This window comes from Macrobrachium nipponense, chromosome 5 (genome assembly GCF_015104395.2).
Source record: "Macrobrachium nipponense isolate FS-2020 chromosome 5, ASM1510439v2, whole genome shotgun sequence".
Lineage (NCBI taxonomy): Eukaryota > Metazoa > Arthropoda > Malacostraca > Decapoda > Palaemonidae > Macrobrachium > Macrobrachium nipponense.
In genome coordinates, this window is record NC_061107.1 from 44,670,495 (window position 1) to 44,690,494 (window position 20,000).

Below are 20,000 nucleotides of genomic sequence, written 5' to 3' on the forward strand. Positions count from 1 at the left end.
GGGTTCGTTTTCCGCTACCGGACATCATGATTTCTTCATATGTCTTTGAAGTTAGATCTCAAGGTTTTGTAGTGACATGCTATATACGCGTGTATGTGTGCGTTGACAGTTTCTATAGAGCAATTAGTAGAAAATATATGGAGCACTGTAATGTATGTCATATGATACCTGATGGAATGTCTGACAGTGTTGGTGTGTTTAAGAAATCTTGCGGCGGCATGAACACTCGTATCTCTCGCGAAGAATGGAAAGGTAAATTTGGGTCTTGGGAAGTCTGGGTAGCTCGCATAGACGCAAGTGTTGACTCTGTTGGCCTGGATCATGTCATGGGACTTCTACGTCACAACGAGGGGCGAAACAATGTTCTAGAATAATGAGTATGCAAATGAGTATGGCATCCCGAGTACAGATGGATTATTCTGGTAATAATTTGGATTGGGGAACAAACATACTGCCTGGGGACGGCGCTAAACTTTGTCAGTAAAGGTGAGAGAGTGATCTCTTCATATTGAAGTGCCCGATTGAACACTGATTGAATTGTGTACTCTGTTGGTTTTATTTGACATTTCATTAATGAGCATCTTTCCCTATGTACTGTCTTTGTTTTTACCATGTTTGACATACGTTGGCTGATGAGTTCTCCCATTTACGCATTTATGTCTTCATGCTATATTTTTTCTAAAAAGTGACCTTAGTTTTTCCCTCAGATGGATTTGTTATAGGTAACGTGATAAGGGAATTTTCGACATGTACTATGACTTCGATCATGACAGACTTGTGATAATGTTTACTGGGAGCACTCAAAAGAATCATTTCAGAATGTATTTGCCAGTCTAAGAGACTGAGTTTTCATTTACTAATTTTCTAGAAGTTTAGGATAGTCTTTGCCCTCCTCTTCTGTATTTTTTTTTTCTTGCCATGTTAAGTTTAGGAAAATACTTGTATTTTGGTAGAACACGAGTTTCGTGCAGCCTTAGTTATATTTAAACTATGACATGAGAATAACAGCATGGGAGCAACTATTCACTGGACGATTCGATGAACAGCGGTGACGATGGTAACTTTGAAGGTAGGTTGTTTCTCTTGGTTTGAGGTTAGAATTTTGATGCCAGAAGAAATCGGAAGAAGGATAATATATACTGATTCACATTTGGAAGGATGAAATAATAGTAGATAGCGACATTATTAATGAGGCTGAACCTTTTAAATATTTTAGAACAATGACATTCAGAGGAGAGGATCTTAAAAATTGGAATTTAAAGAAAGGCTGAGATAGGCGGAAAACATTAGGCAGATTGAATAAGGCTTCGAAATTAAATAGAATTACCTGCGTACAAAAATAAGAATATACATGAAATTCTAATGACATTTGTATTATTCTACTGGTATAAATCATGGTATGACAAAGGATTTATAACTGAAAGATTGTGTATGTTTTTTTTTCTTAAATAATGTTTTAAGAAAAATATTATGGGTCAGATGGCAGAAGAGCGTGAACAAATATGTCATAACAGAAATTACAGATGTTTAATATATAATTGAGACAACTCTGTAAAAGCGATTGGGGCGTCTCGGACATGTTCTTTGCACGTCCTCTGAGAGAATAGTACAGAATAGTTGAAGACCCAGACTTACTGCACAAGAACTATACAAAGGAAGGTGAGGAATGTGGGAAGAGTTGGAGAAAACAAAGCACAAGAAAGACACAACATAACACAAACCTCTGCGTGACAGTGACTTACAATCAATGATGACGATGATGAATTGCATTCGCCAAGATCGATTGAACCACAACGCCGGTGTAATGAACACTTAGCTTCAGAGTACACTGTTATTTTAAGAAATCATTTTCCTTCGGATTCCTTCCGCAAATCAGAATTTTTCTCGTTACCATCCCTGCTTCATTCTCATGTCGGAGGGGGAAATGTCTCACTCTTTAATCATTACGCTACGCTATGACGGAGAACATGAAATCTTCGCAGTTGATGCATACACATACATCTGTCCTAATTAGACATTTGGTAGAGATGGAGTAGAACTATCCCGTGTTACGTTGAGGCTTTTGCCAGTCATTGACGAATCCACTTTTATGATTCCTCAAATATTTTACGAAAATTGACAGAAAAAAAATCAAATTACCTTTACATTTATAACGATGAGGTTCACTGACACTGGTTTGACGGTCACTTTGTGATAGTTCTGACGATCCAAAAGGGAACAGAAAAAACACCATCTAAGATTTCAAGAAGAATCTTCAGAAATATCCTCGTCCAACCAGACGAAAAAAAATATAAATATAAGATATCTTTTTGTATTTGTTTGATTCATTAAAATGAAATTCAAATACTAGAAAGAATTATCAATAAATCAGAAGCATGAATAGAGGTCCAGTATCTGTGAAATACAATGGCTTCATCAATGTGCACTTTCACCATGCAATAATTAATTCGTTAGCCAATATGGATTATTTTTTTTTTTGCGGGATGGTGGGTAAACCTATCTATTTCATAAGCTAACCAAATCAATATATTCATAAATCATATATGTTTTCATTACGTTTACTGGACGCAACAAAAGCTCTAACAAGATTACAGACAGACACCCAAATTAGGGCAATTACTCTGTTAATTCTCTTACTTCAGTTTTCCTGTTAATTAAAATTAGATATGGATGTGTTGATATTTCAAATAAATAGTCTTCCTCTACGACGAAATAGGATTTTCAGAATAGTAATGACGATGCAGGGGCCTGAATAAGTAGTTAAAAAATCCAGAGGGTGAGTGAGGGACAAATGCATAAATCTTAATCTCATGTAGTACGTGCAACGCAGATCTGGCTTCAAGATAATTACTCTACTCGAATAATTCTGCAATAAAAGCGTCAGAAGGAATGAAGAATAGTATTATAGCTGGTAAATTCCCTGCTATGAGATACTTTATATAAAAAAATCCACAATCATAATTAGACTCTTCAACGAACCCCATCTCGCATTTATGAAACCTTTCATAATTTCATGTCCATATTTCTTGTCAAAACCCGAGCATAATGGGAGCAAAAACTGAATAAGCAAATATAATATACTCCTGAATGTCACTTAAACTTTGGAAAGGTTAGTTTGGATGAACTCGATTATGTTATAGGCATTTCATAACATCAGTAACGAGTCCCACATGATTGTCGAGTCAGTATGTCTTCATTTACCTGGCTGATATACTTATGTTAATATCTTCGAATCAGTAAATAAATTGAAGAGTGAATAAAGTGTTTTTTGGTAACATAGTTATCATCATATATCAAAATACACTCGCCACCATCAACCCGCCACTCTGCTCATAGTTTCACAAAAACTGTGACGGTGAATTTTGATTGGCCGAGTGTTGAACCTGTTGAGTCATGTTCTGGCGGCATTGCATTCTTCTTGGCCAACTCGATACGGTGGACTGGAGAGAGGGGTTAGGAGGTGGTTGGCTTTCGTATAATACCATAGTGGTGTGACTGGAATGCTATCCGGCTCAGGTAAGATGACCGGCTCAGGTAAGATGATGGCTGATCTCTCTCTCTCTCTCTCTCTCTCTCTCTCTCTCTCTCTCTCTCTCTCTCTCTTTCGTTGGTGTTCAGCACCAGGATAAGTGTCTGCTGGTTTCTTATATTTTGCATTATAACACGGGGAAGAAATTCAGTTATGTTACTGTGTTAATATCTGAGTTTTTTTCCCAAAACTGGAATGTCTAGAGAGTGCGAAGGCATCGGTGGTTCGGTGCTTGGTCTAGTGGCGGAACTAATGGGGGTGCAGGAGGTGCAATGCACCAGGGCCCCCTGTAATTGGGGGTCCATCTGGGGCCTTCATAATGTCATAGAAGATTGATTTGGTAGTATATTTGTAAATATGTTTAGGTAACAAAAATAGTGAAAATATAAATGATGATCCTAATGATAGTTTTTATTCTTATCCATGCTATAGTATCAACATTATAATTATTACAACTATTATTAGTATTTTTATTATTAGTAGTACTAGTAGTAATAGTACTACTAATAATAATGATAACAATACTAATAATAGTTGTAATAATGATAATGATGGTACTATAGTATAGATAAGAATAAAAGTTATATAATAATAATACTAATAGTAATCATAAAATGATCATGATGAATACGTGACTTCTAATATTTAGTAAGTTTTTAGCATTTTCACACGCACACACATACACAATTATTTACACCATATATATACATTCAAAAATAAAAATATAAATATATACATAAAATATATAATATTATATATATATATAGCATATATGTATATATTATATAATATTAATATTATATAATAAATAACATATATATATATATATATATATCTTCTATATACTATAGATATGTAATATATATATACTGTATATATTTATATATATATATATATATATATATAATATATATATAATATATATATATATATATTATATATATATGGTGTGTGTGTACATGTATATATAATATATATAATATATATTATATATATATATATATATATATTATATAATTATATCATATATAAATATGTGTGTTTTAACTACAATATAGTTGCATATATACAGGTAAATATACATACACCTGTAAATCATATAAATGTGTGTGACAATTAATATTGCTTTTCATGATAGAGGCCACTCAAATAATTTGGGCCAGGACCCATAATGACATAGTTCCAACACTGGCTTTATCTACAATTTTTATACACCTTATTATAGCCTTGTTTTGCAGGTTTACTAATTATTTTACTAATAATGATTAAAAATGGAAACAGGATAGCAATTATTATAGGCATTTTTATTTTTGAAACATAAAATATTTTTATCTATGACAATCACGTGAAAGAGATGACAATTTTATTTTAATTATATTCTTCATTAGAAAACTCACACCGATAGATCATTAATACCGCCGTCTATGATTTTCCATTTATTGTACATCAGTTTATATGATTTGGTTTCCAAAGTGTATCTTAAAAGTTAATCTTTGGTAAACTTACTTGGTATCCAATGTGTATAGTTTTACAGATTCATCAGAATATGCAATTTAAAACATTTTACTCCCCAATATATCTTTAACTGGACTTGCATATCATCGAGTTATTTCAGTATCTGTGGAACTAATTTCATAATGAATTTTGATCAATGGAGTCTTCTGTCGTAGCTGAAGCTCCCCAGAAAAATGTTTAATTTCATTCACAGGTAAAATTTATGTTATGAAAATCTGTTAAAGGGTGTTTGGTTTTCTAGGTATAATTCTACCTACTTACACACACACACGCACACACACACAGATGGAAGTTAGAGTACCCTCTGAAAGCAAATTTTACCCTCAGATTTTCTTGGTTAACAGAGGAAAGGGTAGTTGAATGTACAGTATGTAGTAGATAGCTCTAGGTTTTAGATATATATTCGAGACCATTACTTCATTCAGACAAAAAGACAGCCAAGCCTTAATAGTAACAATCTGGGTTTTATTTTTTCTCATCTGAAAGTCAGATTTTACTTTGTCTTTCTCTCTACCCTTCTTCGCTTTCTTCCACTAGCCCAACTCTCTCTCTCTCTCTCTCTCTCTCTCTCTCTCTCTCTCTCTCTCTCTCTCTCTCCTACTGCTTCTTTTGTATCCGTGATATCCTGATGTTGCCTTCTTGAGGAATGAGTTCCTGATACCGACTGTTGTCAGGTGTAAACCTGAATAAAGCTAAATTTTAACAATAATTGAGCTTGACAATATCAAAAGAAGATCCAAAGAAAAAAAATTCATTAAATGAGGCTAATTATAATTTACCCCTGGCATTTGGTAATAAGCTATTCCAGTAATCTCTCTCTCTCTCTCTCTCTCTCTCTCTCTCTCTCTCTCTCTCTCTCTCTCTCTCTCTCGTTTTAACTTATATCTAAGCATATTTTCCTATAAAACATGACCATTTCCCTCATCACGAAAGTACCGAAATGCATGTTCATTTTCTATGAGTCATCATTGGGAAGTTTATGGGCTTCAGCAAACAGAGTAAGAGGCTATTCATGAACTGACCTTCTTTGTGATTGGCGACGACCTTGATGACGTCAGAGGAAGGGGGTGCGTCCTCTCTGACGACTGCGCAGTAACGGTTTTGCGAAAACTCGATCATGGATCTCCCAGAACCAGACAGTAGCCTCGTAGCTGCAAAGAACAGTTATCATTATTTTAATTATTTTAAATAAAACTTTATTTCAGGTATCTTAATATTGAAGAAACTTCTCGCTATAAATTGAAGAATCATTTGAAAACAAAAGTGCTATTTATTTCCTGATGGAGGAATTTCAACACCTATGTAAAAGTGGGCTCGTTTGAATTTTGGTACTGAGTAAACAACCATTTTTAGTGGCAGGTCGTCAGAGCAAACCTTCTAAAGTTGAGATATCAGAAAAAAATAATCTTTTTACTACATTATCACGGGAGTTTCCCTGAAAAAAGAAATGTATGGTGAAATACAATTTGATTACTTAATCGTTTTGAATGCTAGGTCAATTATTCTGAAATTCGAGAATGAATTTTACAGAAACATCTCAAAATAGTAAATATACTGTCACAATGGTAAAGCAAATCTAACCTAATTAGCCCCTGACATTTTACGCGCTCACGTTCAAGACTTTTTATTCAGGAAGATATTTACCATTTCCTCAGCGAGAGTAACATTTCGCCCATTCATTAAAATAACAAATGGATGAAAGATTCAATCCTCTGGGCCGGTGCATGTAACAAGGAATCCTGCTGGTATATCGTACCATCAGTACGATTTATTAATGTCAATCAATATTGTTTTCATGCTTCTCTGGAAGATTCCATGATGCTTCACTCAGTTACTCTAATAGGAAATCAATTGCCTCCCCTTTGTTAAGTATGTAATAATTACGCAATTAACAGTATTCTTTGTTTATGAATAATAATATTAATGCACTTTATAGTATGCAATACAATAAGAACAAGGTTTGATTTTTATATTACAACGAACAGAGAGAGGGGATTGGCCTGTCGAATGTGAAAACCAATGAACGTATACTGTATTCAATTCAAAGGAATAATTAAAAGCAAATATAAAGTTCAAGGAGTTACCTCTTCTTCTAGTAAAAGTGATCTTTAGTGTTCATTCATGTAGACTATATGAAAGTATCCATTAAAAAGCATTACCTAAATGAGACCAAAATGTGGCCATAGATTACTAGTGCTAAAGTAAGCGCACTGAATATCTTATGATTTATTATAAAGAAAAGTTCCCCGACAAATAGAGGTATGCACATTGTATACAGTAGTTATATATTATAAGGATGAAAAAATGCCTGGTTGATTTAGTTTCTCTATATCTGTTCACACAATAATAGTTTAATGGTAAGCAAAACTATTCAAGCAAGGAATTTGTAAACAGTCGGCAATTGGTATTTACAGAGCTCATTATGTCCCGGCTAAGACAAATAAAAAAATGAGTAACAGATTAAAGCTCCATTAAGTACTTCTAAGAGCAATATACTATGCATTCCATTTTATACTGTAGTTGTGCTTCTAATATAATGGAAAATATAACAGTTTTGATACATGAATCCTATATATCAATTGTGCTTGAATTTTATTCGGAAAGGATACTTGTAGTGAAAACCACATACTACCGAATAGGGTGGTAGCCCGTTTATTCCTTTTTATTGTACCTCCGTTCATATTCTATTTCTAACATCGTTCTTTCCACCCTCTCTTAACAATTTTTTTAAAGTGAAACTGAAGTTTCCTTCCTGTTACACTTTTAGAGCTTTTTACTCTCAATTTCCTTACATCGCTAAATGACACCAGAGGTTCCAGCGCTAGGCCTTGGGCCTAAATTTCATATTCCATCCCATTTCATTTCATCTCACGTACCTTACAAGTTTACATAAACATGCTAGTTTCAATGGGCATTACCTTCATCAAATAAACGTTAATGCACATGATCTAATTTTTCGTATATCAAACGTTAATCCTTTAACGTCCAGTTCACTATATCTTAAGAATAACACACAAAGGAGTTAAGATTTCTTACCCTGATCAGGATTCGAAGAATTTACGTTTTAGGTTGGAAGAAGCTTGGATTTTTTCCATGAAAATGCCACAATTGAACAGGATTAGGTCAGTGACACAGACGCTTGGAAATCTTAACTATTTTGTGTTTATACACCCAAATACTCCAGCTAAATGCCTAATTGACATCCAACAAAAACCAGTTCCCAAAGATTACAGGAGCATACGAAATCCCTTGCCTTGGCTGTGACAAATCCTACATTGGATTTAGAGGCGAATCACTCTCCCCAAGACTAACACAACACAAACGCTCATTACGATATGGACAACAGAGCTCAGCTATCATTAAACACATTAATAATCATAATCATCAAATAAATTGGAATACGTCGCGTATAACTTATAGCAGTAGTTGTCGGTTCAAAAGCCAGATGGTTCAACCAGCACTGATTAAACAAAGATCTTGACTGATAAAATCTTCCTACAGCAACAGTAACAAGACTAAGAAGCTGCCTACAGGAATGACGTAGCGGCTGATTTCTGGAACATTTCTTTAGTTGTATAAAGTATAAATGCTACTGATCTGTATCTCTTCCTTTAATACCTGTCAGCTGAGGGAAAGAGACGTTTCCACAATGCACTGCTGTGAAATCTGCCCTCTATCGTGTTTTTATAGCAACCTTTATTTGATAGAATTCTGTTTCATGTTATAACTCATGGATTTTTAGCTAAAGCCGATGATGCAGATAATCATACTTTTTTTAAAGAAAAATGTATTCATTAATATAAAAAACTTCACTGTTGGCAAAATAATGAACAAAGTAATTATTTTTTTTATGCCGCTTCAGAATGTACATTAAATATTAAATGTTTAGCCATGTAAATTAACCAGATGAATAAACCAAGTTTCTCCATACATCAGTTCCCATTATGAGAACGTATATCCATTTGAGAAGTCCTTGGCTAAGAGAGATCATCGAAGGCTACCTCTCTTGTGCTAGTTTCATTTTTATGATCGTAGTTACATCTCCATTTTGCGGTGGGTAATGAACCATGGAGCTTCAGTTACGACCGGAAACGTGCACAGAATGTTATTCTTAATATAACATCAGAATCAATTTGGATTGAATCGAATTTGTGACTTTAGTTTCAATACCAATCACAAAGATCTTGACCAGAATTTCGACATATTTTTTTAGCTTTAAAATCCGCCAAGAGCCAATGTAACTATTTTGGGAATAAGGTCAACAGAGAAATATACAAATCCTTATACAGATTCCCGTTTATTTTTCTTCTTCTGAGCAGAGCAAAATATACAAAAACCCGACGATATTTTTCAGTTTTCTATTATCTGCAGTTCCGGTACCGGTGACATTCACCTAATTTTACACTCGCCGGTTCGCCAATTTAATTACCATACTCAGACAGCTAGTTCTCTCTCTCTCTCTCTCTCTCTCTCTCTCTCTCTCTCTCCAAGCAGAAGTAGCATTGGATGGGAATGGCAAACTTAGGCTTCCGTTTTGATAATTTATGTTGAGATATTCTACAAACACGGATACATACAAACATTGCAGCTGGATATGAAGGTTTACGTTCAATTCTCAATTATTTTAATTAAATTGGTGATGAAACATCATCATTTTAACTATATTTAATATTAAGCAATTATTACCCTAATGCAAAATAATTTATTTTTAAACTTTCATGGTATTATAACTTTCAAAATAGACGTAAATTGGCCAGATAACTGTGGTGATTGAAACGAATTATCCTCTTCGCTCTCCTGCTGATGACTGGATTTTCTGATATGTTGTTACGGCATTCGACAGATATAATTCTTTAGAGCGCATCGTTAAAGTGAGTTATAATAATAACTATTCGCGAAAGAGCTCATTTCCATCAGAGGGATTAACAAACGATGGTAATAATCCATTACATAAATAATGGATCAGCGTACCAGAGCGATCTCATGTTCGCAAATGTAATGAAAACTCAGATGGATACAAGTGGTTATGGTTCTGAATTCCATGATTTATCAAAGTTATTTAGATTGGAAAAGGAAAGTTTATTTTAGCCGTATAAAATTAAACATTTTGTTTTTAATTTGAATGCCCACAGTATAATGTTATTGTATGAATGTCCAATTATTATTTAATACATATTTTCATATATCACTATCACTATAAAGTCATGTCATTTCTCTCCCTGTCATTGTTTTGTACAGTGGTAATAATTAACTTGTAACTCTTTTATATATCTTCGAATTTTTCGTCTCACATTGACGTACAACATTCAGCATAAAACGTCGCCTTCATAGAGGAGAACTGACAAGTAAATCAGGAACTTTTGCTTCCTGAAACACTGACTGTTGCTTCTAGCACTTTTGCAAACGTCATGCTGATCTTGACATTTGAATTATATAGCTCTTTCATCTTCCATTATTGAGATCGTGAATAGCCACCACAGATGTGTAATTTTTAATTTATTTTCCTTGCAGATATTAGATTTTTAGGGCAGATAACGTATGTTCTCTAAGTAACACTAGGTAAAGTAAAATATGTATTAAATTGAGGATTATATGCGAAAATTATTATTTTTGTATTGATTTCATTTTTTAAACGTTCAATTGTGCTACTTAAAACTTTGTTCCTTTATTTGTTTAGAACTTTAAAAACAAAATTGGTTAAAAGAATATGTACTACCCTATTTAAACGTAATCTGCTTCTGGTTATCACTCTTTATTTTATTTGCTGTACTCTCTGCTCTACATAATGTTTAAATAATGTTTGGCCTCTTTAAAGTTTTAGACAACACTATATGATTTTGAATTACACACAATCACAATTATATCTCCCTTCTTCCTTTGACCGCTTTCCCCTTATCCTTGTAAACTATACATACCCTGTATTACTACTAAATTATACTATCACCATTGCAAGTAACCCCTCATTTGTAAATTCAATACTTCAGGCCACCACTTTTATTATCTACAGGTTCTTCTTTTTATATCCCCAACAGTCATTTCCAACGCCGTTCTCCACTTTTCATTAACCATGTCCACTTCTAATTAATCAATTGTACTTCTCACCGATCTTTCTATCTGCATTTCTTCAAAATATTTCATTTAATTGATAATGAGCAGCATTCCCTTCAGACAATCATCTTCATTTGCATATTATACTACATGCCTCCTTTTCTATGTGAACTTTCTTTCTCCAGTTAGTTTCCTCTGGCACTAACTTTCCATATCAAGCACTAAGCACTAAGTTCATTTCACATTTTACTTTGTACCTGGCAGTCTTAGTCCAATTCCTATTTTTTTCTATAAATTAAATTCTTTATCTTATGTAAAATCACTTAAAAAATTACTTTTTTCACTTAAAGTATGCCTTTTATTTCATTACTAACCATAGACATCTTTTTATCTATTCTTTTTTTGTATACATGTATACCCACAAGTTCTTCCAATCCTCTCTGAAACTATATTCTTTACCTTTATATCCACTAATAAACCCCGTTTTTGTCATTCTAATTGTTATCTATGTCATATATTTCATTAAATGAGTATTTTCTTAATCTCTAATAACTAGAAAACAAGTTCAAGCTACTTGTATTCATTGCCTTATTTTGAACCACCCTTACCTTCTAAAACTACCTTATAATCTATTTCCACTTCTGCCAGCAATCACCAAATACATCCGCAGCCACTCACTGTCTCACCATTTCACCCGAAAAATATTTTTCGATCTCGCAAATAATACATTGGAATTCCCCTCACCAGTTTTTCTTTCTTTTTCAAAAGTATGCAGTTCAACACTCGAACCATTTTCAGAATAGATTTGTCATTTTCCTTAATCTGATTCTCTCTTGGCACTTCCATCATCTGTATTCCATCAATTTCTTTGTCAGTAACCTTTGAATTTAAATCATCCAACATTCCTCGTATTTCGAGTCAATCATGAATTTCATGACTTTTCCAATCACCTCTCTCTTTTATTAAATTTAACTACCTATTGATATGGACTCCCTAAGAAACTTTCTTTTAGCCTCATTATTTACTATTCCTGGAACGGATAATTCATATCACAATTGTTTTGCTTCTTATGACAAACTCGCCTTGAATTAAAATTCATATTTCTTTAAGTTCATACCTATGTTTCTTTTATTCCACCCCTCACCAGAATCTTCATGACGCAGTAAGCTTAATATCTTCCATCTGTAATTATGAAATAAATTACTCAGTTCATTTGATGCCATTTAGCATTATAATGCCAAGTTTTTTTGAATTTGCAGAACTTAAATGTAAACCTTTCATAGTTGCCAGGAAACTAATTAATATTTGGAAGGTATCATGTATAATCAGAAAGGGTGCATTAAAGCCACATATTCCGAAAACGTATTTTTCCAAAGAATACTTGTATTTATTACAATTGAAACCATCAGAACAAGATATCCTTCTTGTCCATATTAATTTTATCTTTAAACTAAAAAGAACGCCAACTCTTCCACTTATGTTATTAGATGGTCCACTGGGAATTAATGTATAATAATATCGCTTTTTATATATTACCAGTAAATCGATCCTTCGTTCAGAAGTAAAACTGAAAGAAATCTTGGCATCTTCAAATCTGATGAAGTTTGCACTTTATGAGGTGCACCACTTTATCATAAAGACTGGTTATTTCACATTAGTTTTATCCTAAATCTATTTTATTACAAACAAATCAATGGCCCATTTTCATTTCCTTACTTATTTGGTGTTTCCATATACACTTGGTATATTATGCTATACTTTCGTATTTTGACATAGTGTTTCTATCTAAAATACAAAAGGATATATATATATATATATATATAATATATATATATATATAATATATATATATACATGTATATATATATTTCCAGTGTATCCCCATCATTGTAACTTCATCACCCCCCTCCCCCTACCCCTAAGTGACGTACACGCACACCTCTCCTGGCTTAATTTATTTTATTAACCAAACTTTCCTTTTCTATCTTTTTAAGCCTTCATTAAATTTTTTTTATGTTTTGTAGAAGCTCTTTGAACGTTACATAATATATATATATATATATATTATTATTATATAATAATATATATAATATGTAATTATGAAATAAATTACTCAGTTCATTTGATGCCATTTAGCATTATAATGCCAAGTTTTTTGAATTGCAGAACTTAAATGTAAACCATTCATAGTTGCCAGGAAAATTAATTAATGTTTTGGAAGGTTTCATGTATAATCAGAAAGGGTGCATTAAAGCCACATATTCCGAAAACGCATTTTCCCAAAGAATACTCGTATTTATTACAATTGAAACCAGAAGAACAAGATACCCTTCTTGTCCATATTATTTTATCTTTAAACTAAAAAGAAAGCCAACTCTCACTTATATTAGATGGTCCTTTGGAATTAATGTATAATAACATCGGTTTATATATTACCAGTATCGATCTTCGTTCAAAAGTAAAACTGAAAGATATCTTGGCATCTTCAAATCTGATGAAGTTTGCACTTTATGAGGTGCACCACTTTTTCATAAAGACTGGTTATTTCACATTAGTTTTATCCTAAATCTATGTTATTATACATTAATTCCAAAGGACCATCTAATATAAGTGAGAGTTGACGTTCTTTTTAGTTTAAAGATGAAATAATATGGACAAGAAGGGTATCTTGTTCTGCTGGTTTCAATTGTAATAAATACGAGTATTCTTTGGGAAAAATATATTTTCGGAATATGTGGTTAACTTAATACATATATATATATATATATATATATATATATATATATATATATATTATATATATATATATATATATATATATATATATTGCGTATGTGTATTTAAACCTGTCTGTGTTTGCGTCCTAACAAGTCCAGCTTATCATGCACAGTATGCTTCTATCATTTCAGCCGTTAATAAAATACTTTCCATCGGTTGAACGTGGTGAGGTCAGCATCACTAAGTTCCGTAAAATACGTGATCCCGGGAGGTATATGTATGCATGCATAAGTCGAAGATAATTCTTACGTTCCCTGGTGAGTGAATAAGAAACTTTCTGAAGTCAAATACAGCGAAAGAAGGATCGAATCCTAAAACTCCAAAAGAGAATTTTCTCCTGGGAATTCTTTTGAGGAAATCGGATTTCTTTGGGGACGATCCCACTCCAAAGTTATGATACACAAAAAGTTGATAATTCAAAGTCCATATGAATTTAAAAACTTAAATTCTCTGTCATTTTTTTCTGCAAATTTGCCTAATTACTTTTTTCTTTTTATTCTATCTGATGATAATTTCCTAGACAACATATAAGGTCATAGTCAAATTGACAATTTTACTGAAAAAATAAAATTAAGTGATACATTTTTCCACATCTGCGGGTCTGCATCCGGTAAAAGTTTTAATTTGGAACACATCATTATGGGAATGCGTTTATAATGCAGAGCAAACCAACAATGTGAATTCGAATGTAACCATGGAATGATGTGTTCTGCTAGTCCAGTCTTACAATTTACGGCGCGCATAACAACTCCAACTGTGGACATCCTTTATAAATAAAAATTATCTTAATCTCTACTTTATGATAGCTTACTTGTGGAATTAGCCTACTAACTACTTTTTGTTGTAGTTGTTTCTGTTGTTGTTCTTGTTGGTGGCTAGGAGAGTCCTATTCAAGAGCCTAAAATGGTCTGAAAAAGGGATTTGAGGATACGACATTTTATTTATTTGTTGGAATCAAAATATAACAAATAAATAATGCGTATGTTAAATAGTATAGAAAAACTATTTCTAATAAAATGTAGCATAGCCTATTTATTTTGATTTCGTTGGTGATACAACACTGAATTTGACCATAGGTTTTAGCACGTTTTAATGTATTAGGTCTCCTGAATTTAGACGCCATGTTTCTGTTCAATTATTTTGTGTTTCCGCTCATAACTAAGAATAAATGAACGTGATTAATTTGCGTCCCTTTTATTTGATCATTGTTGTTACTATGAGTATTACTAAGTATGGGTATTAATTACAAAGACCACTTCACAAGTATGAGTATTAATTACGAAGACCACTTCATAAGTAGGCGTTTGATTACGAAGGGCGCTCCACGTTACGTTAAAAATATAATGTTTACAACTTATGAGTGAGCGGTAAATCTTGCAAGCATATACTAAGTAAGCTGAAGTTCGGACCACGCCTTGTTTTATTTGTTTTGTTAAAGATTTCAGATTTTTATATTAGAGGAAGATAAATCATATTAATATAATACTACGGGTCTTTTCTTTGTTTCTGGCAGTTGCTTCGTCTGTGTTGTTGCATTTGGTCAGTAACTCTCTGATAATTGCCATTCCTTGTGAATGAACTGAGATTCGTTATTTTATAAGAAATGTACTACATGCGAGTTTCTGAGTAATAACGATGAATAGGTCCAGCAGTTAGAATCCAAGTTCACGACCGGTTACTGGTCCAGTCACAAAGAATACCAAGAATGACAATCACCGGAGAGTTATTAGCTGAAAGAAGTCACTTAGAAAAAGGAAATTATGAGAAAGATTGAAGACTCTAAAAGTTGAATGCAGTTGCCACAGCAATCACGTTTAACAAATGTCCTTCGGGAATTTATCGCTAATAATTCAATGCTAATATTATACAAATACTAAGGCAAAAATGCGCCTTCCAACGTACATAACAAAAAAAACTTGTTCAAGAAACAATCTCAATATTTCGTGAAAATAGGTCAATAAATAAATGAAATATCAAATGATCGGAGAGATGAAAAATTTTTACGGTTTTTATCCAGCCTCACCTCGCCAGTATTCAAAATTTGACTTTAGCTAGAAGCAGCAGCCATTTTACCCCCCAAATCGTACGACTTTGAAAGGGGGGGGGGCCGCGGCGGGGGGATATATTATTGCGTGAGGGTATAAGCCGTTATGCACTAGGGATATAACACAAGGGAAATTGGGCAGCTAGGTAGACCCTTCCTAGGCCTAGTCTTAAGACCTACTCTACCTTGACCTTGACCAAAATCAATTAGTGTAGGAGACCACATAACTAAATTATAAATTTCTATTTCGGAAGTAAATGTGAAATTTCTTTGATTCTAACATTTCAGTTCATTGTACACCTGGATTCCGACTGGTGACTTTGTAGAGACCAATTATCCCACTGTATGCGTAAGGAAAAACAGAAACACTAGTTTATGATGAGTGCTGACTTGTTTATATTTCGTCTATTGATGTACTATGGTTGAGAAGTCCCCAAGAATAAAGTAAAATTAACTTTATTTTAGTGTTTTGTCTTTTCTGAGTTGCATTACTCTCTTTCTAACTACCCTCGAATTACCCATAAGATATCACAAAGAATCGATTGTGCTTCTACAGCAAAGTGGTCAGTTTCGTAAACAAAACACAATACAATACAGTTAGTATTGTATGTAGCTGACCCTCTCATATATTATCGTTAGTTTTAACAATGCTGGTGGAAAACTATGCAAAAAATTACTAACATTATTACAAAATATTTTAAAAATTACTCAATATACCACCTTCCAAACGAAAACCATCTTTGCTCTCTGAAAGATTTAGGACTTTAGGACTGATTGCTTACGAATCAATTATCAATTGAGCTATCTAGTAATTTTTATTTTCATATTTGATTCCAATTTCCACAGGAAAAAATATGCAACATGTTTCCTAAGGGGGTGTGAGTAGGGGTGGGAAGGGGATGATATGTAAAAATAACCAAATTCAACAGATATTTATATATTCTTCCAGGTCACTGAGATGGGAAGTGACACTTCCGATGCCCTTTAGTCTAAGTGCAGCCCCGGTAGAGAGGGGGTGTTAAGGTGGTTACATCTAAAAATAAGCAAAAAGTACTGATTTTAGTGTCTAATTAATAGTTTTGAGGTCGCTGAGATGAATAGTGACACCCCTCATGCCCTTTAAGTTTAAGTTCAGTCCTGATAGGAAGAAGGGGCGTGACCAAATTCAGCCCCTAATAGGAATGGGGTGAGAAGCGGTGAACTATGAAATAAAAAATGCTGGGCAATGTAACTGAAGCAACCATATTAACAGGAGAGAGAGAGAGAGGAGAGAGAGAAGGAGAGAGAGAGAGAGAGAGAGAGAGAGAGAGAGAGAGAGAGAGTTTATCGGTTGTCATTCACAGTTTTCCCGTGTAACGCTGGGTTGATAAACTAATATGTGTGTATATATGTGTGTGTATATATATATATATATATATATATATATATATATATATATATATATATGTGTGTGTGTGTGTGTGTGTGTGTGTGTGTGTGTGTGTGTGTGTGTGTGTGGGTGTGTGTATGTATAATGTGGAACGAATGCCCACGTGCTTGAGAATATCATAAAATCCACATAAGAGGGCGAGTGAAAGACGGGAGTTGGAACAAGTACTTTCATAGTATATTCTACATTTTCAAGTTTTCAATAAGTAAAATCATGGTTTACAGAACTTTATATACAAAATTAAGTAGTGGTGGGCAGAGTTACAGTTTCTTGATTCAGCAGCATGTTCTCCAAACAGAAAAGACAGGCAAAGAGGATCAAGAGATAATCCGGGCCAGAGATTAAAATTCATGGTGGACGTGGCTTTGATGGATACAGTTTCCAGAAAATTTCTTTTCTGGTAGTCGTTGGCCTTGCACATTGATGACTTATCCCAGTTAATGGCATGGCCTGTCTTAAGCAAATGATCTGAAAAGCCATTGTTTGTTGGGCCTCTTTAAAAGCATATTTGCGTTGGGAACATCTCTCTTTTCATAGATCTTATTACAATCTTTACAAGGGATACTGTATACAATATTGTTTGAATTGGTCGGACTACTCTTAATTAACATATTTCTTAAAGTATAGTTATACCTAAATACTAAATTATTATCAATAGTTTTTAGCATTGGTATTGCAGATATAAAATTCGGGTGAAAAGGTAGACCGAGAATATTCTCAAGTTATGTATTGACTCTGGTTGGATTGTAATATATCTTATTTGCCTTATTCTTACACTATTCCAAAAAATATGAAGGATAACATAATGAATCTCCTATTTTGTCAATAATTTGAAACTTATCGTCCAAGAATTCAAGGCTACAAATTCTAAGTGCTCAAAGATACATACCAGTAAATGTTGACATCTTAATTTGTTTAGCTTGGTTTGAATAAAAATGAATATAAGACAAATTATTTGTTGATTTCCTGTATACTTTAAAACAAAAATTGGTATTATTTCTTGTAACTAAGACATCTAGAAATGGGATATAATTATTTTCTTAATATTCTATTATGAATCTTATAGAAGGTACAAGATTATTAATTAATATTCAGGAAATCAGCTATATTTACATTGTTTCCCAAAACACATTAGAGATAGATTCCTTTGAATAAGCATAATCTCAAAAATTTCACGAAGATATTAGAAAGAGGCGGTTTAAAGGGGGTTTCCCATAAAAATGTCAAATATTTGTTCATATGTGGATTTTATGATATACACAAACTCACACGCACACACACACACACACACACACACACACACACACATATATATATATATATATATATATATATATATATATATATATATATATATACATATATATATATATATATATATATATATATATATATATATATATATATATATATATCAATAGAAGGATCCACAGTAATATCCTTGTTTATCTAGATATAAAAATATTTATGGAAATATATACAAAGTTTAAAGCTTGCATCCATCCTCCTGTGGACTTGATCACTAGCTATATATATATATATATATATATATATTATATATATATATATATATATATATATATATATATATATATATATATATATATATATATATATATATATATACGTATATATATATATATATATATATATATATATGCTTAGTGATCAAGTCCACAGGAGGATGGATGCAAGCTTTAAACTTTGTATATATTTCCATAAATATATTATATCTAGATAAACAAGGATATTACTGTGGATCCTTCTATTGATATATACAGTGGACCCCCTGTATTCACGTTCTCCAGATTCGCGGACTCACACATTCGCGGATTTCTCTCGGGAACGTTTCCCTGCATTATTCGCGGAAAATCTGCGCATTCGCGGTATTTTTCTAAGATAAATATCCACAAATTCCTTGTTTTTTTGATGAATTTCATCATAAAATGCACTTTTTTGTGATAAAACTATTAAAAAAACCATGTAGGAATATTTTTAGTGGGTTTTTCTTGAGTTTTAACTAACAAAATAGGCTGTTTTTAGCATTTTTATAGGGGTTCCAAACATTCGCGGGTTCTAACTATTCACGGGGGGGTCTGGTACGCATCCCCCGCGAATACGGGGGGACCACTGTATATATATATATATATATATGTGTGTGTGTGTGTGTGTGTGTGTGTGTGTGTGTGTGTGTGTATATATATATATATATCATAAAATCCACATAAGAACAAACAAATATTTGACATCTTTATGGGAAACCCCCTCTTACCGCCTCTTTCTAATATCTTCGTGAAATTTCTGATATTATGCTTATTCAAAGGAATCTATCTCTAATGTGTTTTGGGAAACAATGTAAATATAGCTGATTTCCTGAATATTAATTAATAATCTTGTACATTCTATAAGATTCATAATAGAATATGAAGAAAATAATGATATCCCATTTCTAGATGTCTTAGTTACAAGAAAATAATACCAATTTTTGTTTTAAAGTATACAGGAAATCAACAAATAATTTGTCTTATATTCATTTTTATTCAAACCAAGCTAAACAAATTAAGATGTCAACATTTACTGGTATGTATCTTTGAGCACTTAGAATTTGTAGCCTTGAATTCTTGGATGATAAGTTTCAAATTATTGACAAAATAGGA

General features: G+C 32.8%; 1 protein-coding gene across 2 annotated transcripts in view; it reads right to left on the bottom strand.

Moving 5' to 3' along the window:
* Window positions 1-20,000, bottom strand: part of LOC135215283 (putative neural-cadherin 2) — a 653,807-nt gene that overhangs the window by 169,895 nt on the left and 463,912 nt on the right. For both annotated transcript variants that reach the window (XM_064249829.1, XM_064249828.1), the window contains one exon: window positions 6,067-6,195. In XM_064249829.1, coding sequence (XP_064105899.1) covers window positions 6,067-6,195 — 129 coding nt within the window. The remainder of the gene's footprint in view (window positions 1-6,066; window positions 6,196-20,000) is intronic.